This window comes from Scatophagus argus, chromosome 1, assembly GCF_020382885.2.
Source record: "Scatophagus argus isolate fScaArg1 chromosome 1, fScaArg1.pri, whole genome shotgun sequence".
Taxonomy (NCBI): Eukaryota; Metazoa; Chordata; class Actinopteri; family Scatophagidae; genus Scatophagus; species Scatophagus argus.
This window is the reverse complement of record NC_058493.1, coordinates 17,917,423-17,943,175: the sequence shown is the minus strand read 5'-3', so window position 1 is coordinate 17,943,175 and position 25,753 is coordinate 17,917,423. Positions and strand designations below refer to the sequence as shown.

The 25,753-nt window shown below is 41.4% G+C and overlaps 1 protein-coding gene across 10 annotated transcripts in view; it reads left to right on the top strand.

Moving 5' to 3' along the window:
• sox6 (SRY-box transcription factor 6) overlaps window positions 1-25,753 on the top strand; it is a 132,699-nt gene that overhangs the window by 62,359 nt on the left and 44,587 nt on the right. For all 10 annotated transcript variants that reach the window (XM_046388394.1, XM_046388362.1, XM_046388378.1 and 7 more), the window contains 3 exons: window positions 5,278-5,367; window positions 15,449-15,621; window positions 17,191-17,259. In XM_046388394.1, the coding sequence (XP_046244350.1) occupies window positions 5,278-5,367; window positions 15,449-15,621; window positions 17,191-17,259 (332 nt within the window). The remainder of the gene's footprint in view (window positions 1-5,277; window positions 5,368-15,448; window positions 15,622-17,190; window positions 17,260-25,753) is intronic.

Genomic DNA, 25,753 nt, shown 5'->3' with positions numbered 1-25,753 from the left:
GACATTCTAGTTCATCTTTCTGTTTTAGGATTTAGACCCAGTTTTTCCATGTGTAATCACATGATATAGTCAATATAAGGAAATAAATCAAAAACACTAACGCCACATAGAAGAGTCATTAGTGCATAATTTATAAAAATCACTGCAGAATAAAAGTGATTTGTGTCATTTTTACACAAAGCAAAGGTAGTTATTCCTCATACTTCACTAGACATTTTTGTTAGGCATCACCAATCTGCACTCATCAACATATCATATTACAGAACTACTTTTCCTTTGACAAGATCCCAATGGGGCTATTACTGAATTTGTCACATATTTTTACCAATATGTGAAAAACATCAATATCAATACCAATACCAATTGTGAACATATGCAGGGCACGATATTGAGCAGACATCTTTGCAGGCTTTGACAAGCTATTCTACACGTTTAAATTGCAACAGGACATTATTTTTCATATTTCATTTCTGTTGTTAAAAGTCATTCATTCATTCTTTTTTATTTTTAGTTTTTAATGGCCCTGCAGTCTTCAGATTTGTTGATGCAGTTCACAGGTCTTCCTAATGCCAAGTTTAGTGTGCTGTGGGGGTTTTGGTGGTTGTGGTTGACTATAACTGGATTATGACAAATTGTCAAAAATGTGCTCCAATCAAGCTGAAGCTGGTTTAGAGGCTCTAAACCCCATTTCCTGTGTTCTGCAGCTCCTCCTCACTGTAAACAGCATTGTTTCCCTATTCGCCTCGCAGTAGCAGGCCTCTTCATTATGGGGAGGAAATTATTTATATGGTCAGTGTCAGTTGATCATTGATTTGGTAATTACATGTTTCCCCTTGAGGCTGGGACAACTGATATACAAGGCCAATGCTAAAGGGGAGGTCTCTCTGCCTGTTATCCATGACTTATGGCTAAGTTGACTCTGCTGGATAGCCCTCTTTTCTCTGCCAATTGCTTTTCAACACAACAAACACTCAAATACAAGTATCTTCTTTCTCCCGGGAGAAAAGTGTACACAGAGAAGCTCAGAATGTGGTGGCAGACAGTAGAAATGATTTTGTTACTGACAACACAGGGTAATAATACACCGATTGCTGCATGTTGTAACAAACCTTGAGCTTTGAGGGAGTCTTTTTTTTTATTTGAAACATGATGGTGTGTTTTATTGCATCAACAAACTCAGTAGATTAAACCTCTTAGAGATTGAAAACACCGATATGTTAAAGTGAAGATGTTTTTTTTTGTTGTTTTTTTTTTGGGTGTATGCCAACAGCACTGGTGTATTTGCTAACTTTAATACACATACTGGACTTCATATCCCCATGGCAATCTATAGAGCAATTTGAAAATTAGTGTCATGAATTTTTAAGATCTGCTTTATTACTGTCCAATCCAATTCTAAAGTGATAAGATTTGATCTGACGCTGTGTTTATTTGTCTATTTGGTGTTCCAGTCGGTGATTTGAGCTTTTCTACAGTTTGCGATTATCGTTCGAATGAACTACTCTGTTTAAAGCAGCAATAAAAGCATAAATTAGTAAATGACTTTCTCCTACCTTCCCCACTCAACCACAAGCATTTATAGCTGACTAGCACTCAGTTTAATAAAAGTGTTTTGTCTTACTTAGTGTGAACAATAAAACATAAATTCATATTAGAGAGAGTATGAAATATGAGAGAGAAAAGTCAGTCGGTGTCAAGACAGATAGTGGCAACCTGCTGCTTCCCATCACTGCTGTGGCTTACACTGAACATGATATTCTGGCAACACTGACTTCCAGGTGCTGAAAGCTTTGTTAATATCACAAATCAAACTAGAAACATTCCTGTGGTGAGATTTATGAGGATCATTAGCTTTGTTTTTTAACAGTAAAAAAAAGAAAAGAAAAAAGAAGCTGTTGCCTAATCTAGCCAGCTCATCTTGGCTTTAGCTGTCTCAATCCCTGCCCCTGTTCACCCACATCAATAAAATCACAGAATACCTGCATAGAAAAGCTGTATTCCAGAGATGACAGCACTGATAGGAGATAAACATATTGAATTTGCCAAAATTACATTGGTTATGACTATTCACCTTCTTCTGAGTGCCACTTGGATACTCTCAAAAAAAAAAAAAAAAATCTGGGAAAAGGGCATTTTTCCAACTATACAGCACCGGCCCCAGAGAAGGGACAATAAGACCCAGACGGGCTTAGTAGTCCAGAAACCATTCCCCTCTCAATGGGAACACATCTTGGACACACACACTCCAGTAGTTTTGTCTTCTATGTTGCTATCTGTGCTAGCTGCAGAGTGGAGGGGGTCTGTGCCAGGCAAGGGTCCATAGGGACCATTGGAATCGCTGGGGCTGGAGGAAGTTGGTCTGAGTCCAGTGGGGCGATCTGGGCTTGGTGACAAGCCAAGCTGTCTACTGCAGGGACGCTGGGAACATGTAAATAAGAGCCTGATAAGGGCTATTGTTTTCATTCCATTCTCATCCCAGCTGAATGGCCTGCTCCCCAGCCACAGAGCATTTTATCTCGAGAGGGAGAGGGAAAGAAATGGCAAGGGTGGGGGTGCGAGAGATTTAAGAGCCCCCATAGGAAAATAAAAATAAACTCACTGGACTCTTCTCTTGTTGTAGCTAATTCCCTAGTATGTGATGTCCTACTTTGAAAGGACAAGAGCAGAAAACTCCTCTTTACACTGAAAACTTCAGAAGTTCTGCACTAACTGTCTTAACTAATTATGTTTGCCTGTTACTTGCAAATCGGCAAAGTGTGAATCTTTAATCAGAAATAATTTGTTATTTTATGGTGAATACAGTGTGTATGAATTTCTGACATTTTCTGTGTCATAACCTGACAGTAATTATTATGTTGATACTCACCAGTGTTTCCATTGGCATCTATAATTTTTCCAGAAAAAACAGACAGACATTTTAGAAACTGAAATAGCATTCCTCCTATTAATCTAAATTCTTCTGAAAAATAGGCTGTGGAAGGGTGCCTTGAAAAAAGCCAGACATCTGACTCATTTACTGTGTTCTCGTGCACGCCTGCGCACAAGTTGCTCTGCTTTCACCAAATCCATTTTTGGTTGCCTGTTTTGTCCACGCTGTTCGAACACTGAAAGATGTTTGAGAGTTATTTTATAGACTAATCCAGGTCATTATTCACCTCTCCCAGGTGGAAGGCAGGGAGGACAGGGGTGCATTCCAGCTGTAGTCTCTCCTGTTGGAGGACTTGGCAGGTCGTGTCTGGCCCAGCGGAGGGGATGGAGAAGTGAGGGAGCGGCAGCTCTCCTGGGAGGGAGGTGGAAAGGAGGGGGAGGACTGGAGTAGAATGGAAGCTGGCACCACATTATCTCCAACAGTTGGTGCATTCCTTAATGATCAAGTGCTGGAGCAGCATCTGTGATGAAAGTGTGTTTATGTATGTATGTGTGTGTGTGTGTGAGAGAGAGAGAGAGAGAGAGAGAGAGAGAGCGCATATGTGTGCATATTAACATATGTTCACTGGGTTTGTTTAATTCCCCCTTACACCACTCTAAAAACAAGCATTTTCTATGCTTTAAGGGAGAAAAAGTCATGCGCTCATGTTGTTCTGTTTGTCAGAGGATTATGATTTGAGGGGAGTTTGTTGTTCCGGGAGAGGAAGCTGTCTCACCCAGGGGTGAGGTGCAGGGAAGAAGAGCTAAGCTCTGCCACTCCCCCTCTGCCCTTAACCCATTTTAAGATCTGTGATCTCTGTGCCACGGAGGGAGTTAACACACACAAACACAAGCAGCCTTTTCTCTCTCCCTCTCTTAAGGTCAAGGGGACAAACTGTGAGTTGGGAATTGGAAAGTCAATAAAGCTGAAGTAATGTTATAATGACCCTGAGCTGAAGATGTCCTGTCGACCCCTATCACATTGGAGGAAGTGGACAATCAAACAAAATGGTCACTCTGCTTGATCTCTCTGAAAGCCATCCTTAAACAAGGCCACAGGGACTACTGACTCCCTGTTACTCCCAGTTCCTCTGAAGTCAGTGTGTTTGTCAGAGGAAGCAACGGTGTTTGGTTTGTAGAAGTCGAGGGCAAGACATGTTACAGAAGGATAAAAGGAAATAACACTTGTATACATTCTCAACTATATAAATCTCTTCTTTGTTTGATGTCGAGGATGATAACGGTGAAAGTAGAGGAGTCCAAAATATTGCATGTGACAGGCCCTTCTTAGTCTTTCCCAGTTTCTCTGTGTTTCACATTATGTGGAATCAAAAACACATGACAGCCACATCAAGCTGAGAAAAACCTCCTCTGTGTCATCATTGGAAACATGTACATGCTTATGAATTGTGTTCTTTTTCTGCCAGAACCATGATCAAAAATCATTTACTGTTGGATATGTGGTTGGACTATTCATTAAGGTGTCTTGGAGCTTTGTGGTCATAATTAGTGTGTCTGTTTTGATTTTGCGTTTTGCTCCAAATCTAAAGAAACACAGTTTTACAAATTATATCATCCTCAGGCACCATTTGAACAACCTGAGGACAATCTTTACAAAAATGAGCATGTCCATTTGATACTCATCAAAGAGACAATAGTGGCAATACATTCATTTCAGCCAAAACTGGACTGTACAAGGTTGCTGCTTGTTTAATCTGATTCAGCGGGCCTGGACGCTGTATGTCTTGATGCGGGTCAGAGTGGAGGCAGTTGGTGGAGACAGTGGCTCAAGGTGGAGGCTTGCTTGGGCTGCTGGTGTTTGATGGGAACAGGCTGACCCCACAGCAGTGCAGGGATGGTGGAGGCCTGGGTCAGCCAGCCCAGTGTGTTCTTTATCAGGTACCCCAGCGACAGCATGGCAGATTGTAGCCATTCCTCCTCTGATTCATTGTCTGCTGGACAAATGTTAATTGTTTTCATCATTGGCAGCTATGTGAACGCTTGGACATACCCAGTCTCACTCCTAGCCTCCCGCTTAATGTCCGTCCCTGCCCTTATGCTATCCCCACAATGCCTGCATCCCTCCTCACCCCACCCTTAGCTCATCTCTTCACTGACAGGCTGAGTCTCTTTTAATGTTCACTGCACCACACCATCAAATAAAACACCCCTCTTTCACCCACTACCCTGACTTTCTTTAGTTTCAAGCAAATAGGTTTAGAGATTTACATCATACACAAAACCATAAAAATAAAAACTATACTTCATACGCAACATTCAATAATCAAAAGAACATTACACTCTGAACAGGGACTTATTTTTCTCATTCAAATTCCCTTACATCTCTTCTTTTTCATTTTTCTCTCGCAGAATCGTCATGCATGGAGAAACTTCTTTCTAAAGACTGGAAAGAGAAGATGGAGAGGCTCAACACCAGTGAACTGCTGGCAGAAGTCAAAGGTAGGACTGCAGCAAACCAAGCAGATTTACCACACAAACAGCACACGAAGCCGTGTTAACAAGTCCATCATTCCTATCAGGCATACATTATCTGTGCTGTGCAATCTCAGAAACAGCCTTGTACTCTAAAATAAAACAAAGGCCTTTGGCTGCCCTCCTCATTCATTTCTCTCCTCTCTTATCTTTTGTTGGAATGCCCGACTCTGTCCAAAGTGCTGTCTTCAAAATTCCAGCACATGTACACCCATTCTCAGGCTCTCTCTGCTTGTCAGCGGTTTATTGTTGCTGTCCCCTTCAGCTGGCCCGCAGTCCTGCTACTCTGCTGTGGCACAGGCAGTACGTCCATGCTGGTTGTTTGGTTATGTGGTCTGGTTATTGTTGAACTCAAAGCGTGCTTGATGTCAACAGAGCAGGGCCGAGCTGGGAGGAGAAAAAGCCGTTAAGAGAAGAGAGGAGACGGTGGTGAGGCGCACAGAGTCATCTCCTCAGTGAGCCTTCGTTTGATTGGAATGTCTTGACTCTGACAGTGAACGCCCCTGCGCTGCGTTTCGGGTGCAGCACGGCAAAGCGCAGCTCGGCACTCCCCCAAAATCTGTGTTTATGACAGGGTGAAGGTGGGCCGGAGATGGGCAGGGCTGCTGCTCAGTCCTTAGCACTGACTGTTACTGAGAGCTGGTGTGTTTATACAGCACAGGAAAGCACAATACCAGCTGGCTGATAACACCAGGCTGGCGTTGCTCCAGCGCTCTCCCTCACAGATCATTAGACAACTTCTTGTGTCATGTTTTTCTTTCTTTGAAAACTCCGAGACAATACAAACTCAGCGTCTTCACAGTAAAACACTTAAATGGTTTTTATTATCATTTCACGAAGACTATTCACAAACCTATAAGGAGGACTACTGTGCAGGTGATTTTGATTATTGTTTTATCTTTATAAAAGATGTGTGGGTGGCATACATAAGAAAAACTAGTGTTTGGTTTTAATTATTGAATTACATTTGCAGAGGAAAGGGGAAGAAAGAATGTTGAATGTTCTAATAAGTATATTCATTGGCAATAACCTTAATGAACTGAAGGATAAATCATTGCTTGGTAAACTAGATTCATTGTACCTGCCCTAGTATACTGTATGCCACTGTAGATCAAAGTGCACTGGGTAAAATGTTTAAAATGATTTAGCCTTTTGAAAGCCAGCCTGTTAAATTACAGGCAGGGCATTTCTTCTGTTTGATGAATGGGAACGAGAAGGTTACTTGGTGGTCTGTAAACAGGTAGGGAGTCTGATAATAAACACTATGGCCTCTGTCTGTTGATGAGTTATGGAGACAGTCTATACACCACAGCTACCAATATAAATGCTTCTCCTATCACAGTGGCAGCCTTAGATTTTTAATTAGCATGCCATTTCATATGACTGTAGACATTTCAAAGGGCTGCTTTGTGCTCCCCCTTACAAATGTCTCTCTCCCCCTCTCTCGCTCTCTCTGCGTTTGATGTCTGCCTGATGTAAATATGGGCAATTAAAAAGAAGCCCAGGGTTGGAGATGCACAAGGTCCGCCTAATTAAAACACAAACAAAGGTACCTAGCAGAAAACACCTTATGATTAAGATCTAAAGTGTTATGATGAATCAGACGTTCCATTAATTGTTGGGTTAAAATCAGTACAAAAGGCTTGTAGGTTTTAAATGAATGAAACAAAGTAGAGACTAAAGGTTGACATGCAGAAAGACGACAGCACCTCCTGGCACAGTGGCCTTGTATATTCTATGCTGATCGCTCGTCAATTCCTCTACCAATTATCACGAGCACCTTGTAGCCTATCTTTTGACATTGTCTCAGAACCTTGAAAGACGAGCAATTGTGTCATCGCAGAGGTGTTGGAATCTGATTGGAAATAATTTCATATTTTAAAAAAAAAAAAAAAAAGAAAAAAGAAAAAAAGAAAAAAAACAATAGGTGGGACAGAATTTCACTTGAGGCTTTTACCCAGGAAAAGAAAGACATTCTTTTCTTGCAGTTGTGTGTTCAAACATGCCCTGAATACTTTATCCTGTTGAGGTGAACACGCACGTACAGTAAACAAACAAAGCAAAACAATTGTATCACCAACATCAGAGATTTGCTTTTCAGGGTCTGCTAACCCAACCTACCATTTACAGATGACACATCTCTAATTACAGCTTCCTGACATGTGGGTGTTTTGCTACATAATGTGATGTTTCCGAGGTAAAGACTTTTTTTCTCTGGTTAGGGTAAGAAGAAACAAACACAATAATCCAGTCGTGGTGGTGCGTTTAATCCAGACATGTACAATGGTGTTATTAAGGGTTAATGATTTCAAATCTCCATCTGCCTTTTCTTGTATGCTCTTAGGGCTTAGCATCTGCAGGGGCTGGCAAAAAGGAGAGTTTGTGAAGGAGCATTAGTGGCGGATTTCTTTTCAGCAGTCAATTCCAGAGCTAACTGTTTGTTTTCATACCTGAGCTTAGCTGTCAATCTGCAGGAACGAAGAGGAGGGAGATGAAATCTCCCGAACAAAACCACAGAGCAAGAAAGGGAGGCCGGCTGGAAGGGCTCCAAAACCACAGAAAGTAGCAGATAATAGGCGGCAAGGTGGAAGGAGGAGCGCAAGAAGGAGACGCAGAAAAAGAGCCAGAGAGAAAAAAATATTTTAGACGCGGATACTTAGACTTGACATTTATAATTATGTACCTCAAAGAGATTTTCTCTTTCCAAAGCCCCCCATTCATCACATTAATGTATATCATATATACATACACACACACACGCAGTATATTGTGTCAAATGTATACAAAAGTAGTACACAGTGTCCAATGGCAGATAAGGTTGCTCTCTGTTGCCTGCTTGCTCTGTGCAGGGTCTCTGAGCCTCACACTCAACAGAGCTGTTTAAGTTTCCCTGCTGAGTGCCAGTTTCCCGGCCCCCCGTTGGGAGAGAGAGAGAGAGAGAAAAAAAAAGAAAGAAAGCAAAATGCTCAAGCATTTACTCAAAGTGAAGGAAAATATGTAGTTACTAAATTGGAACACAAGCTGTATTCATTTTCTTGGAATTTGCTAAAAAAAAAAAAAAAATACACACACACATATATATATATATATATATATAAAGTGAGGAAAAAGCTTAGCATTGTACACTAGCGTTGAAACGGCAGCTTGAACTCCAAAGCAGAAAAATCGGGGGGCTCTTGCACTGTCACAATCAATTTAAGAATGGTGTCCACATGACAGTGGCCGGGTGCACACAGACAGTTCTGTGGCAGGCTGATAAGTGGAAGCTCTTTACGAGGAGAACACAGGGCAGGGCAGGGCGGCAGCTGAGACTGATTTGATGCTGGCCCTACCTGTGCTGGCTTTGCTCCTGCACAGACAGAAAGGAGTCCACTGTGTGAACACAAAGCCCAAACTGTTCAGCCATGCAGGTTAGCTTCAAAACATTATTATTCACTTTAGAAATCTAACTGTATTCTTAACGGCTTCCATAAAGTGACTGCAGAGATATACAGCAAAATATCTGCGAAGGCATTTCCCAGAGATACTAGAAACAAGCAGGAAAATAATTGACTTCAGACTTCAAACGGCTTGTGTATTTTTAAACATACTGTATATAAATATTATGTCCATCATTTTTAACCAAACATACAAAAACAGCACATAAACAGCACAAAACAGTATCTGTCCAGTTGCTTGAGTCCAAAAAAAAAAAAAAAAAAAAAAAAGCCTCAGTTAGCATTTTCTCCACAACACCTCAGTCAACTGTTTGCCCTGTGCACTCAGGTGAAATATGAGCCACAGTAAATCATTATTCCTCAGGCTGCATTTGCCAGATGAATGTATGAAAGTGTTAGACTGTGTGTTTTTCTCCTCTAATGAATTGAGGAATTTAGCTTGTGGCTGTGGAGGTTAAAAAAAAAAAAAAAAAGGGAAGTGCTGTCCTCGTGTGTGCTTGTGCGTGTGTGTGATATGGACAGAGTTCTCTGTTTGTGTTCTGAATTATATTCCAGTGGCTTGTCATGATTTGTGTCACTAATGACTTTTAAAGTTGTATGATACACTTCATGCAAACAGGTACATTAAAGCCTGTTTTCATTTTGAGGAGAAAGTAAAACACTTGTGTAAAACACAAAGTTGACAGAACACCTATGTCATTCATAAAAGCTCGTTTTATCTGTACAGCCATTAAAAAAAACGATGTAAGGGTTATTCAGATATGAACAGATAATATACTCTGAAAAGAGGTGAATGACATCTGAACTTTTTCAAATGTCTCAAAAGTGCATGCAAAATGGCCAGGAGAGCTTTTGGATTTTTATGAATACATTTCTTCCTCTCTGTATTTTTCAGACTAAGTCTACATTCATATGGTCCTCCTCACATTTTATACACAATCTCCAGTTCTTAAAGAAAAAAAAAAAAAAATCACATTGCAGACCAGGAAAATTCTCACTTTTAATAACTTGCGGTGTAAAGCCAACCTTTTTCCGTTACAATAGTGAATACAGATATTTTTGTGACATAAAGAAATATAACTATATATAGACATATATCAGCTTTACATTACACTCAAAGTTAGTACTTTACATGTCAGTGTTTATATACAGTATATACATATATATGTATATACTGTATATACATATATATGTCTACACTTCAGAATTTCAGCTCTCTTGTGTTCTCAAAGCCGCATGCTCTGCTCCGTCTTGAACATCACATCCTCATTTGAAGGTCAACAACGCTCTCCTGGCTTCATTAATTCACTTTCTCATCTAAAGCTGCTCTAATGTCATGTAAGTAAATTCTAAAACAAACATTTATGATCTCTGGTCATTCCTCACGACTACGCACGTCTTGTTTAAGCAGACTAATCGGGTTATATTCTTTTCAAACACATTTACCGGTCTCAGCTTTGCTCCTTGTTCAACTATTTCAGTCTGTCACTTGTCATGTGGATTAAACCCAGACATAACACAAGCATTGTCAATACACAGTATGAAAGTGTTTTGAAAGATCTCATTTGCACAGTCCAAGGAATCAAGTACATTCTTCTTTAATCATCATCTGTGCTTGTAACATCAACGGATAAATGTTCTGTAAAAAGAACGAGATACCGCCTGACTCCTGATTCACTTACAAGGTTTTGCAGACAGTAGGCCGTCACTGTCTCACAGGCTTAAAGAGTTTTGTACAGGAGAGACCTTGAAAACTGTGGCTGATTTTTATTTTTTTATTATTTATTTTAAGGGCACAGGGGTCAAACTCATCATCATAAAGGCCACAAGAGACGAATAGAAAGACTGGAGATTGTTTTCCTTTTCTTTGCGATATGTGGCCTTGCATACATACAACACCCTCCATAGTGCAAGGATCTTTGGTGTGTTGCACTGTGTTCTAGAGTCAAAGAATGATGTATTCAAGTATGGACAGAACAGAAGTAAAGTTTCTGGGTTTTTTTTGTCTTCAGTGTGAATTTCAGGGTCACTGGCATTTCCTGTGGAGTAATGTGTTCAGGTCGAGCCTCTATCTGGGCTTTGATGAAGTACCTTGTCCAGTGTCATGGATAGACAGTGAAGTGCTGGAGCTTTCACATTAGCATAATTATACTGAAGAGTGAAGCTTCCTCTATCATCAAAATATTAGTCTCCATCAGTGTGCAGCGTGAACAGCAAAACCACTGTGGATGAAGTGTGCTCTCATTAAGAACCTCTCCATATGCCAATCAGAATACTTATTCAAAAAAAATCCATTAAAGCCATTCTAAAATCACATCAATACTCAACTATATGTGCACACATTAACACAGACAGACGCATAGATATACTACAGAAAGTCATTCCGGACTTACCACTGGCATTTCCATAAATAAAAAGCTGTTAAATGTCTCAAGCACACAAGTTGAAAAGTTTTAGAAGATCAAAATCTTTTTTTTTGTTTGTTTGTTTTCAAAGATGAGTGCGAAGTAGCCTTTATGTCTGTAACACATAGAAAAGCTTAGGTGTCATTGCTGCCAGTGGGTGACATGTGCTTGTGAGTCATTGCTCGTGCTTGTTAACGGCGCTTTATTGGCAAGATTAACAGCTTTTATATCACAGCAGAGGCAGCAAGCCAGGTGAAACAGCTGTTGCTCATATTGTCTTGGTTGCAGGGCATGGAGATGCGTTAACACCATATTACTGAAAACACATATGGCCTAGCATTGCTGAACACATGTATATACAGTAAAAGCAATGGGATGCCTTCAAATAAGTCAAATAATTCTAGCTTGGTTTTCTGCCAGTATAGAACCTCAATACATCTTATTTTTCTGACCCAAGTGTTTTGGTCATATTCAATGTCACACAAGTGAATTTGGTACAAAGACTGACTTGCGTTTCGTGCTTTTGTTGAAGCAGTTTTATGGTTTTGAAGAAAGGTCTGTGAGAAGGAAAAAAAATCCTATTTGGAACACTAAAGAAGGTACCAACAGATGCCATTAGCTGCTATTCAATTGGCTCTTTGTGTTTTCCACAGAAAGATTGGACAAAGGGTCAGATGACCGCAGAGTGCATGCAGAGGCATGTACCTTTTATCGATTGGAGCAGCACGCAACACACATCTGTACACACTCATGTCTACATTCACACACACTTGAGGAGAGAGCAGGGAGAGAGAGAGCTACAGCACGCTAAGCATTCAAGCTATGTGCGGTCTGTGTGCAGATACAGCTCGGTACAGTCGTAGCATTTGGACAAGTCTTAATTTACTTAGGATGGGCTTGCAGCATATGGAGCATCCATAATAGCCGACTGATAGAGAGACAAAGAAATTCCAGTCTTCTGGCGCTAAAAAACTCAATTCAGCACTGGTCATAATGGCTCAGCTGTCGTAACCAAAGGAAGGGAAGAGAATAGAGTGCCTTGTGATTTTCCCCCTTTTCACCCTCGCCCTCCCTCACTTTTTTCTTCTTTTTTTTGTGACTGAATCTTTTATCTGTGTTATTCACTCGGGACTCTTCAAAGTAACAAGCCTCCTTCTTTTTCCCCGGTACTGGACTTGGAACCCAAATTAGAGACTGCTTGATTAGAGCAGAGAGGAGGGAGCCAAGAGAGAGGGAGATGTGGGTATTGGACAGAACAAATCGCACCCCTACAAAGTGCCTTTTATCCAAAGACCCCAAGGCTCAAATACCCCCATCCCTCCCCAAGCAACCATGGCTCTGCTTGTTTTCCTCTTATCATTTATTTAGTCACCCGTTGATGTTTTCTGCCCTACTTTGTGACGTTTAAAAGAGGCAGGAATCTCAAAAGGTGAATGCTGAATAGGCTGAAACTGAACAACGTTGCTCTACCACCCCCCCCCCCCCCCCCCCCCCCCCCCCTCATGTGTCAATCTAGCATCTCTGAAGTTAACATGGTGGACTGAGGAAAAAAAAGATAGAAAGAAAACAAGAAAAGTGCCAGCACAGCTTGACTGCTCACTCCTGGGATCCTCTTCCTGTGTCAGACTCGTATTGTCCTACTGGGCTTCAGTCGTCTAACAGGAGTATGTCACAACATGTTAGGTCTGGGCTGACTGCTGGGGTTTATGTAGCGCCAAGGCTTCTCTGCGCTGTCTGTCTGCCATCGGAAGCGCAATGTGAGGAGACATGTTAACGGGCAGACCCCAGCCCCACCACTGTTAAAAGCCATGCAATATGCAGGAAACGGCCTCTTTTGTCAGCGGGCTGGTCAGACGCAGACCACGACTCTCCTCTTCTGCACCACCCAATAAAAGTTTTATCTGCATTTTAAAGCTGATCCATAATTTAAAGCAGGAAGAAAGAAATTTTAACACTAACCACTCAACAAAAAACATATGTGCCTGATTTTCCACTAAGCTATGTACAGTCTTAAAGGTGAAACTGTTTTCGCACACATTTAGTCACCGAAAGTGGTGTTTAAATGTTCATCTTCAGCCATCAGCACTAATGATAATCTTGAATAATCAATAAACTTGTAGATGATTTCAGCACTAAAGAAACTGCGTTAAATAATTAGAATTAAAATTAGCACAGGGGGACGGTCCAAACCGCAGTGCAGAGGGCAGTTTGGGCTTCCCACAGTTCAGCTCAACATCAAAACAATGGCTCCCCTGTTAGTATTCTTTTGGTGTCTGGGCAGGACTGAGCTCTCCACATTCAGACTAGCCCATCACGGGACCCTTAATACCAAGTCCTCCTGCACAGAAATGCAAATATGCGCTGTACATCACAAAACATTTGTGTAATTTTGGAAGGTTTTCTTAACAGTGTTGACAATCTTAAAGTGGTGAGTGATCATCAGAACTTTGTAATTAGGCAGGCTGAGAAGGCGTCATTGAGTCCAGATGTTTGGTTTCCAACTGAAGGTCATCTGTGCCGACCCTGTGGCCTGATGGCCCTCATCTTCATCTGGATGGTTTTCTTTTTTTCTTCTTTCCTTTCCTTCTCCCTGTCTTTCTTTATTACTTTCTTTCATCCCTCCCTACTTCACCCTACAGTATTGATAGCAGTGATTTATTGTGACAACGACTGATACATCTTGCTGGTGACCTGTAAAAGGGAGCCCCTTCATGGACACAGCCAAAGGTTAATAAAATTGGTGCTGATTGTATCAATTTTACAGATAAGCCATTCACAACAAGTGTAGTCGGGTGAATAAGAAGTCAATTCAGGCCTTGGAAACTGCACGCAGGCCCAATGAATAGCTGCTTTTAGGTGCTTTTTTTCGTTAGGGGATAAATGGAGAATTGCAGCTCTCTTCCATTGCAGCAGGCAGCGGAGGCACAGCGAGGCGAACCGAGGTTCAGACAAGCCTGCCAGTAAATTGCCCTGAATGGGTTCTGGAGGTTGACAAGCCCTATTAAGACAAACGACTTTCCTCATCGGAGAGATAAAATAAATCAGGTGTTTAGTCAAATTAAAATAGTTTGAGTGGAGAGGGCCCCTGGGAGCTCTTGGAGAAACTCAAGACAGATGTGGCCAGAGACGAGAGGAAGACACCCCGGAAAGAATTCAGCCCCTGCTGGCCCCAGGCCAGACATCACTGTACTGTTATCTGGATCTCTACGTTGTTATCTCCCTCTCTCTCTCTCTCTTTCCTGACGGTTTTCCCATCTTTCTTTTTTTTTTGTATGTTCTCCGAGATCAGCTTGTCACACAGGAGTGCAGTGGGAGGAGAGTGAGTTACTGTCTAGCCTCTCACTGGCAATTATGTTGGCGGTGTAAGTCAATGGTAGGATCACTTAGCATTGATTAGGCAGAGGGAGAGAGCAATGCAGCTGAGCCGCTCTCTCTATCACACACAGTGTGGACATGTGACTACAGACAGAAGTAAGCCTATTGGTCTGTCACTGAATACTGTAACTACACACACAATAAAATAAAGACTCTGCTGGTCAGTGCTGAGCGTCATGATACAAATCTCCATTTAATTAGGACTGTCACAGTGCATTCAGAGCATATTTCTGGTATGAAAACAGTTTTTTTGTGTGTGGTCTTCTGCCAAGCTTGAGCAGTTTCTCCTCCAGTGTGTTGCCGAAACGTCCATATAATGAAAAACTTGTGTAGTTTTGAGGCCGGTCTTCAACACTTTCTTTATGTTCACCCACTGGTAGTCTGACATAAGCTGCCATCTCAGGTTGACAGCTCCCCGCAGCTCTTTGTCTATGTGCCGGGAACAATTCATTCCCTTTCTTCTTGTGAAAGCTGTGAACACCAGCTACAGTAAAAACAGACAACTCCAGGCTGTGAGTGACCTTAGCAGTTCCTGAATTCACTGCGGTTGGTTTGCTGCCTGTGTGTTTTCCTTTGTATGATATATTGTTCACAATACTATAGCACAATTTGATGATCGGTATATGCAGCACGGTCACTTTTCTATATTTAGCAGTGCACAACGACCAAGGCCTTCGGCAGGCTTCCTTACAAAAGCCTACTCCCTGGCTATTTAGTCATGGCCACTATGAAACCTTTTGTGTGCTTTTTTTTTTCCCTTTCAGGTATGCATAACACATATCCGTATCTGTGTTTGTGACTCAGACGCTCTCTGTCTCTCTCTCTCACCAGGTACTCCGGAGAGCCTGGCAGAAAAGGAACACCAGCTCTCCACAATGATCACCCAGCTGATCAGCCTGCGAGAGCAGCTTCTGGCTGCCCACGACGAACAGAAGAAGCTCGCCGCCTCGCAGATGGAGAAACAGAGGCAGCAAATGGAGTTAGCTCGTCAGCAGCAGGAGCAGGTAACTGCTCACAGTTTCCTCATGTTCACACTATCTCTCTTTGTCTCTTTTTGCACAGCAGACACTAGCCTTTTTTCTCCCTGACCACATTCCATATTCCCACTTTTTTGTTTACTCTTTCCCCGCTCTCATCTCTGTAATAAACCCCATTAAATACATTTCTAACAAACTGCCATTTGACTTTCTATTTCATATTAAATTTCATGGCTGAAATATGCCAATAAAATCTTGGTCCTTGGTAGGAATTTGGAATAGAATTAAATTTAAGAGATGTTATATTCTATATTGCCTCAGATATTTCTGTTACGCTCTCTCGCCCACATTTATGCTGTGTGATAGGAAAAATGTTATTATGACTTGTACTAACAAATGCGGGGGAATGTGTGAATTAAACGTTATATTAAACATGGAAGTCCTCTATATCTTATAAATCGACTCCTATTAGAACAAGTCTGGCATTAGATTTGCAGCGCGAATCAGGCCAATGAGCCATATTGTACAAATCAGCAAATTAGCAGAGGCCATGAAGTGTGTTAATGTCTGGGAAGAAATAAGGACACAAACTATCCACACGGGCGACACTTTTATTATCACCAGCCACCCTAATGGCTATGAGTCAATTATCAGCAAGGAGTTCACTCAGAGTTTTCTGAGCACACTCTCAGACCTTCATGTGGTAAATGAAGAGACAGACCATATACCTTGGAGTGATGCATTTGGTCATAGTACACTAATAATACATTAACAGCATTGATTCCTTTTTCAATCAATGGTCTTCATTTGCAAACTACACACAACTCGGCGGGCTTTGTAGACATTGCAGCTCAAATGAACAGTGAGGAGATATTTTATTATTTGATCTTATTTTAAAATGGAAGAATATTAATGAAAATAGAAGGGGGTGGGGGGGAGCGCGATGGGGAGAGAGGGAGCCCGCTGAGAGCTAGAATGTCATCAAGCCATCAAGATACAACACAGTAATTAACTGTTGACACTCGTGAGGAAGCCAGCACAAATTAATCTTGACACATTTGCAGACGGCCGATATCTTACAGTGAACACTTTGTAATTATATTTAAAAATGAAAATTAAATGACACTTAAAACTAGGTTGTCATGCTCAATGAAGTGGGCATGTAGAAAGGGGGACTGCTGGAATGAGAAGGATTGCGGTGCGGCTGCTCGTCACTCAGGGACCTCCGTCACCCTTACACTGCCTGCACCAGTTATCTCCATCATAACCACATTTGTCCGTCCTGTAAATAACTTATTCTCTTTCACCGCTAATTTTGGCATTTTGAATATTGAAAATGTGTTTATTTTTGTTGGATTTTGCAGCAGTTTGACTGTTTCTCACTCATTAATCCACTACTTTCTTCTCTGTATTACTTCCATTGCAGCCACTGTCTTTTAACGTACTCCAATATACCATAACAAGTTGTTAACAATAAGTTGCAGCACAGTCCCATTATGAAGTTGTCCATCAAAAACAGAAGCGTCACATGATTTTAGTCCCAACTCTCCTTTATGTCAGATACTTATATCCGTCTTTACTTCTGTTTCCAATCAGATTGCAAGACAACAGCAGCAGCTTCTGCAGCAGCAGCACAAAATCAACCTCCTCCAGCAACAGATCCAGGTCAGTGAATGTGTTTCTGTTGGCCCTCTAACACTCAGCAGCTTACGCCTCTCACTTCTTCCACTCTGATTACTACACAACATTTCACCCACTTGAGTGCTACTGGTGCAGCACTGCTGTCACCATGACCCAAACGTCTGGATTTAATGGCACAGATCAATAAAAATTAGACATTAAACAGCATTGCTAACTTCTGTTATCATCTTCTTCCCATCTTTTTTCTGTTTTTATATTTCTTGTCTTTTTATCTTTAATTTTTGTGTCACACTAACATTCATCACTCTCATCAAATGTTAATTGCCTGTTGGTAATCGGGAAGGCTTTAAAATATGGAGGAGAATAATTAGCACATCTTAATGAACAAAAAAAGGAGGGGGTGAGGTGGAGGGTGGTGTAACAACAGCTAATGAGTCCTGTTGATGGAGAAGAGCCTGGAGGTGGGGGACATGAAAGAGGCTGGTAAATGCCTCTGAAACGAGTTGGTCCCAGACGGGCAACGTGGCATGTCTTAACACAGCACAAGAGCTACTTAAAACTCACATTGTCATTATGCTTCTGTATTTTTGTTTTTTTCCCGCTTGCTTCCATATTCGCGATGGTACACATTTATGTGTTGCTCTAGTTTTGAATGTACGCCCCGCATGCCAGACATTGTAACTCATTAGTGTGGTTGCGTATGTGTGTATGTAGCTTATGTGATACAGGACGGAGCGCCGTGAAAAAGACCACCCAAGCAGCATGTAGCTGGACATGGGCAGACAGCACGGGGTAATCCAGGGTTGTCACTGGCAGTGGTCAAGGCTGTGAGGGCAGGCTGCCTGTGCAGAGCTAACATTTTCCTGCTGGGTGTCCTTGGTGTCAGGCACATTCTTCTTCATTCACGTCCTCCTCCTCTGCTTGTTCTACTTACGGACAACTCCCCATCCTCTCCTTTCATTTTCCATTTTTTCCTGACACCTCTTCAACTATTCCCTTGCAACAAGCTTTTCCTCCAGCAGCTTTAAGCAGTCATGGCAGGATAAACTCTTTGTTTTTTGTTTCTCCTTGCAAGGTGCTGCCTGCGTAACACAGCTTGCTCTTATGATGCACAAACGTCAGGTTTCAAACAGCAGTTAGCACAACAACCAAATTCTCAGGAGCTCTTTGCAGGAGAAAGGCTGTTCTGTCAACATGTTCTTGTGAAGCCACTAGGCCTGGACCTTTCACTTCAACAGTGGACAGTCTATTGGGGAAAAAAAAAAAATCATATTACACCCCACTTAAGAGAAGCACAGAGCATGACACTCTGTCTAGAAAACACTCTAAATTGAAGCACCTTATACGCCACTGAGGGGATAGTAATTCTCATATCATGGAGGGCCCTTTACTTATGCTCATTGAGCATAAGGGCACAGCCCTAATGCATCTCACTTTTAGAGGCCCTTACTTTCATCACAGAGTTAAAGGCAAATGATACCTGAAAATTCCCCTTGATGCATAGTTTTGAGAGACGTTGGGGGGCTGAGTGTTCATGGCAACATACTTCTAAATATCCATTTCAAACACTTGAACAGAGATACAAGTAAAGTCCTTTCTTGCAGAGCCCAATTAGCTAGCCTCTCCCTTGACCAAATGTGCCACAGATCTTCCCTGATAAAAAAAAAGTCACATCCACAATTAAACAAAAGAGTCAGATGTTCAGTTCCCCATCTGTTCCACTTCCCATCAGCCTCTACTAGCCGCACTTTTCAGACATAACACCACCCAAGAATAAACAGGGGTTGCTCTCAATTAAGTTTGATTGTGTGCAAAATTGTTAATCCAAGAGCTAGTCCTTTAAAGCAAAAAGATGTTCTCTCTCTTTAACCAAATGCCCAGTGTGATAATAGACATTCCTCTCAAGTTGGAGTAGCAAGGGGAGTAGATAAAGAAGAAGAGTCAGGGGCAAGTTAGTGAAGCATTTTTCTTTTCCACTCTGTTTTCATTACTGCTGCCTCTTAAAATGCCCTGGCCATTTTAATATATAACAGCTCTGACTTAATTAGTTCTGTAAACAAGCTTCCAGCCTGTATGTCACAGACTTTTAGCAAAGTGGTAAGCAGTGTTGGGGGGAATGAGTTACTCTGCTATTAGCATGGAGAGCACTGAACTTTATTGGAGATCCCACCGGCCTTCAAAGTTCTTCTGTTTTGGCTTCAGGGAGGAAACCAAGAGAAAGTCTCTCGCTAAAGTCTCTTATTGATGATGTAACTGATCACATCAGTGGACACTGTAAACTGTGCAAACAATAAAACCACGGGGATTGCAACTGGAGACTGCTGTTGGCACGCAATGTGTCTGCTTTCAAGGTGCTTTTTGCATGTGGACTGAAGGAAATCCATCAGATGTGTGTGGTTATGGAGGTTTAGTTAGTGAGGTTTGGAGCAAGGCGGCATGCAGTTTAATCAAGTTTCCCTTTTGAATGGCCATCTCTCTTTTTTATCCTTTCTCATCATTTCTACGGGGGAGGGAGAGAGATTTAGTCTTTGTCCTTCGGGATTACAATGTCACTTGTTTTAAGATAGCAGATGTTTTGATTGCAGTGTTAGGGGCTTATCAAAAGTTAAAGCTCAAGGCTTTGTGTGTTTTTCCCTCAGCTTGTTTGTATGCCTTCAGTCCATCTTCGCTGTTGAAATCGTCTTGGCACTAATTCAATCCCAGGATGAGATTAACTCTTCGGTTGATTTAGTTGAAAATTTGACACACCACCAAGTCACATGTGATAATTAAACATATATATTAGCAGGGAACTGTTTTTTTTCCACAAGTTACTTATCTTTCTGAGTCTGTGAGATTATCAAAAAAAAGGAAAAAGAAATAATGAGCACACTGTTCAGTTGTTCTTGTTTGTTTTGTCTCATCATTAAGACACCCCACGTCTTCAATTCATGGCTTTCTATTTCATAATCACACCCACTTTCTCCTGCTCCTAATGGAGCAGCCACGTTAGATGAGCAGCTAAACAGCATCAGGTTGACTCTGCTGGCTAGCATGTCCTTTCATATGCATTCTCTAGTTAAAGTACACGAGAGCTCAAGGCAAGAAGCATGTTGCTAAGAGGTGAGCAGCCTTCTTTTGGGATAGAAATACAAACAGATACAAATAAAATTGTGTACGTGCACTCATGAGATGTGGAACTCTCAAGCTCTCTCAAGTGAAGCTTCAACCCAGCACTGTGCACAGCCATGCCACAAGCACCCATTCCCTCACCTCTTATGTGGTAATAACGCCAGTTCATGCATTCCTCAAGGATGGGTCCGTTAAAGTACAAAATGTGGTTTGACTCTTGCACGCAGGCCTGCAGATACTCATACACAGAGGCAATCGCATACAGTACACAGGCACACAGGGACCTGCGCGTTGATAGACACATCAAGAGAATAAATATTGGTGGAAAGGTCAGGGTGAACTTTATCTTCACAAACAGGCAGGAGAAAGCAGAGTTCCCCAGATGAAACAGAGGGACACCATTAATCCTTAACACTTTATTTATTTATTTTTTCTATCCATTAAAAATATCACATTTTCATGAAACTGTCATTTGTCATTAGATGTGGCACTGAATTGACAATATGGAGCATACTCTGAGATCCAGTATGTGAGAGGTATTACATTTCTGTGAATGCCATTGTGTACCATGTGTTTTTCCACACCTGTTTTTGAAACCTTAAAGGATCTGTTCATCAAGCAGGCCTGGTTCTGTTTACTTCCATTTGACCTGTCGTTCACTCTCTATACAATTCCAGCCTCACTGTATGTACACACTATCTGTGCCTCTGCCTTTAACCTTGTGTCTACAAAGATACAGAAACACACATACAGTGTGTATCCCTCCCATTTAAAAAGAAAAAAGCAGAGATAAAAAGAGAGAAGGCCAGCATATCGTTGTCCACTGCACACTTCAAAGCCTTAGAAGCATTCTCACACGTCTTTAATGGAGAAAAGAAACAGTGGGGAACATGCGTACATTCAGCGGTTAGATGTTAAAAGTCCAAGGATTTAAAATTAAATTCAAACACACCAGCAATTACCTGACCACGGTTTATTCAGTGAACAATCTAGAGATAGATTTTAAATCTTAGATTTTGATATAAGACAGAGGACAAATGACATTCATTATTCATACAGGTCATATTGAAGGCACAACCTCAATAAAAGGGGGCATCACTGACTGATCTCTCTCATTTTCAATGTACCTAATTATCTCTTTTTGTCAGTGTGTGTCACACAATGCAGCACACTCTGTTACACTTTAGTGTTTGGGTTGTTCTTGCATGCAACTTTGCAACCTGACAGTTTTAGATTAAGTTATGTACAGGTGAATGCTTCATTTCTTCTTATACTACTTTCATTTTAATGCAGACAAATTGTATTCATTTTAAGAAGAGGGGGGGAAATATGAATTACAGTGCGCAGACAGCAGTAGCTATAGAGTCTGAGCAGTTTAATGCAAAGATTTTTGTGTCACACACTCACAGTTTTTATTAATAATGGCAGCGACAATAATGCCATTATCTGTCTAGTGATATACATTTTAGACTTTGGCAGAACTTTAGATATTCTGGAAACATCTGTTAGCCTGACAAATCTGAATTTTATGAGCAAATGTTGTCAAGATTGGTCAAGCTGGATGTGAGACAGCTGCCATGCCTCACATCTACCATGACCGGCAGCTATCATCACATCAGTTTTTCAAGAAAAACTCAACATCCTTTAGCTGTGCCACTCAAGGACTTTCACATTTTGTAATGCTGGTCCAGTGTGATCCAGCTGTACACGTAGGACGCCAAGGGTCATGGTCCTGTTGCAACATAAATCCAACCAATGTAAGGTCTTTGTCCGTGAGAGGCAGTTCCCACCTAATAACTGACCTGTATCAGACTGTATTAACTGTTTCCTCTATCTTTCCACACAGACCGGTGCTTACATGCTTTGTGACAGTGTGTCACCATTCCTATACAGAGCCTTTTTTACTGCCACTGAAGCATCAAACCTTTGTCTATGGCTGTACAAATAATTATCTAACCACATCCCCCAGCAGGAACAAAAACAAATTCTGTCAAACTGGCGTTTGGTCCATAAGATAAATTAGCTGAATTGTAATCATTTCTTTATTACTGTGAAAAGGAATATGCATGTTATCCAATCCAGTGCAGTAATTAAATGCAATGATTCTGTTTGGTTCCCAATTTAGAGAAGCAAAGACTCCAAAACTACAGCATTATGGTAAATATTTTAAATCAATCAGATGAGTTTAAATAAACACAGGGCTGTATGGTAATTGCACAAAGATAATAGGGCTAATTTGTGTATTCTCAGATGCTTTTGTTGTCTCCCCGGCACAAATGATTTTCTCAGTGTGAGGCTCTTATTAATGCACTGGGAAAAAAAAAAAAGCACAAAAATAGACATTGTTAAAGAGAATGTGTAAGTCTCCCAATTAGCACAGCTAGATTGGAACTGTTAGCATGATAATAAGAGAATAATAGAGCAGGGAAATGATCGTGTGGCTGTGAGTGTGTGTTTAAGTGTGTACTGCTATGTGTGTGTGGTGTGTGTGTAGAAGCTGTTCCACCAGCACTTCCCCTCGTGCTGAAGAGCTCTGTGTTAGCCTGCTAGTAGGATTATGTGAGGGCATTAACAGCCTAGTCAGACGGGCTTGGCTCTCGCCCAGGGAGGCTCAGTCCAGCATGTTCATCCTCCATTTAAGGAGACTGTTAGCTGATGAAGATGTGTACATGCAAGACTGAAGATAAAAGAAAGCAGTGACCCGACTCATTAGACCCCGGTTATTTAATATATTGACACTCGGATACAAATAATTCCATTTAGTGGACTCTATCGGTGGGGAGGGAGGGATCAATTTAATTAGTTATGAAATGTGACTTCTTGTCAGGATGCAGAAGAAATGCTGACGTTAAACAAAGTCACGTGCGATTTAAACAATAAAGACATCGCGGCCCCGTTAAAACTTAATGATGCACAGAAAGGTGTAATAGATACAACCTCAGCAAAGGCAGTGATGGTTTGTTAACAAAGCTAAGTGGATAAATAGTTAGCATGTCGCACCATTTGTGTGTTAAAACAAATTCTTGCCCACAGAATATAAAGAGTACCGTCTGTTTGAATGGTCTGGGGCCTGTGGATTTTGTCCGATCAGGGCATGATTGTTTCTCCTTACCAGTTGCTATATTTTATACCATCCATTCTACTGAACTGTATTTCTTTAGACTAAAAAGGCAAAGTGTGCGAAAACTGGATTAGCCTTTGTCAAAGTGTAACAGCTGATCACTGACTTTACTGACTCTCATTATAAGCAGTCAAATGAAACATATGGTCGCTTGTACAGCGCCTTTGTCAGTGAGGTAAGACTGTAGACAAACAAAGATCCATCACTGATGTAAATTACACAATAAAACCATGCTTTTGTGTAATTGGCCTTTGTATTCAGACACCTCAGCAGTTTAAATGGTGATAATTAAGAGACTCCATCTGAGAGGTGCCACATGAACGGCTGTAATGTGTGAAATCACACCTGAGGGTCTCCTTAAAATTAGACACCTGAGGGGTTTGCAAAGCAGCCATGGGACGGGCTAATTTATGACACAAACTTCCAGTCTTCTATCAGTTCTCAGAAGTGACAAAAATAATGAACACAAGATTACCAGACATGCAAAAATTTGCTTTTCAAATGAATCACTGTGCTAAATAATACTGATAACTGAACATCTATTGTGTACATACAGACAGGGTGAAAGACGCGCTTTTCCATCAGTCTGAATATCACTAGAGAGATTGCATGAGTCCAGACCATTGAATCCGTTCACCCCAACGAGCTGACTGATGGAAAAGGAGTGAAACGAGCTGACAATTTAGTCTAATATCAGGCAACTAGAAAGCACCTGTTTAGAGTTCAACAAACAGTCCACGGGCGAAGGCAGAGCGCCTACACTTAACATCCATTGAACCTCAAACCGTCGTAATAAAAGTATCAGTTGAGGAGAGAACACATCCTCCACTGTGATGTTGATTTAGTTTCCTCTCCGTCTCTGCGTGGACTGTGTTTTCTCTGCTAATGTTGTGCAAACTGTTTTGTCTTTGCATTGGCTCTGCGTGGCCATCGTCCTCAGCAGTGGGCACGCTCACAGGGAGAAGGAGCTGCATTAATAGGCTCCACTGTGTAAAGGCAGCCGGCAGTGAGAAAGGGGCGCGTGTTTTCTTAGGGCTGGGGTGGCAAAGCAAAGCATTCAGTCCATGGCCAACATAAAAAAGGAGCTTTTTGTTTTTGGGGCGGAGGAGAGTCCAAGCATTCCCCAACACAACACAATGAATGAACCATTTTGTCCTGCGCAGATTTTCACAGAAACAGAATTGTAGAATTTTATGTTTGTTTTTCTTCCATAGCTCAGTTTGCCCTAGATAAACATTTTCTTCATTTCTTTGCTGCTCCTTAAACTCAATTAAATCCTCATACCTTTCTTGTTTGATCTATTAGAGAATGTGGTGATATCTGAGCATGTTTCGACAGGCCTGCTCTTTGCTGAACAACAGAACGGGATCTGTTGTCTTCTGTGATCCCAGCAGCTGGGAGGTAACAGTGAAGACAGAGTCTCAGTCTGTGACCGGCAGACAGGACAGAGGGGGGAAACCCAGTCGTAAAACGGACAATGCCGTCACACAAATCAGGGCTGGTCTTCTGTTTCACAGTTGGACAAAATACTTTTTCTCATTAACTTTATAACCGCAAGATTTTATTTTAGAATAATTAAATCACTCTGAAATATAACACAAGCAATGGCAAGTTTAAAGGGAACATGAATCTTCTTTACAATTATTTTATAAAACACAAAACAGTTACCAGTGGACAGACAGAGAATTTATGTCTCTCTGCTTGCTCCAAAGGGTTGAAGATGTGATATTTCAAACCTTTACAGCCACATTATTTCATAAGCCTCACATGCTTAAATCCCTCTATTTCCCACTCCCCCAACCCTGTTCACATCACATGGATGTAGCTGGCTATCAGACTAGCCCGTGTCCAATGTTCTTTAGAGTTTCACTCACCCCCCTGCAATGAGGGTCAGAGGCATTTCACTCATTCCCATTTCCATACAGCGAGGATGTATATGCAGGAAAATGATGCCGGCACCAAACCCACTTGTGGGTTTGTTTATGTCTGTCCTCTTCTTTTCCATCATTACACTTGCTGTTTGAGGGAGTCCCCATGGATTTGGCCAGTTTACTGCAAAATGTAATTTTATGGCCAGACTTTGAAAAAAAATATACTTTACTTCCATGTATGCCTCCATGTGCCCAGAAAGAGCTAATATTCTTTGGAAATATGACACTCTATTGGCTGTTTGGATTTTCTGTGGAAATAATGTTGATGTTAAGGGTGTAGTGTAGGATTGTGTTGCTGTGTGCACACAATTCATTACATACATTGTGTCAGCATGCAGGAATGCACTTTGTTTTA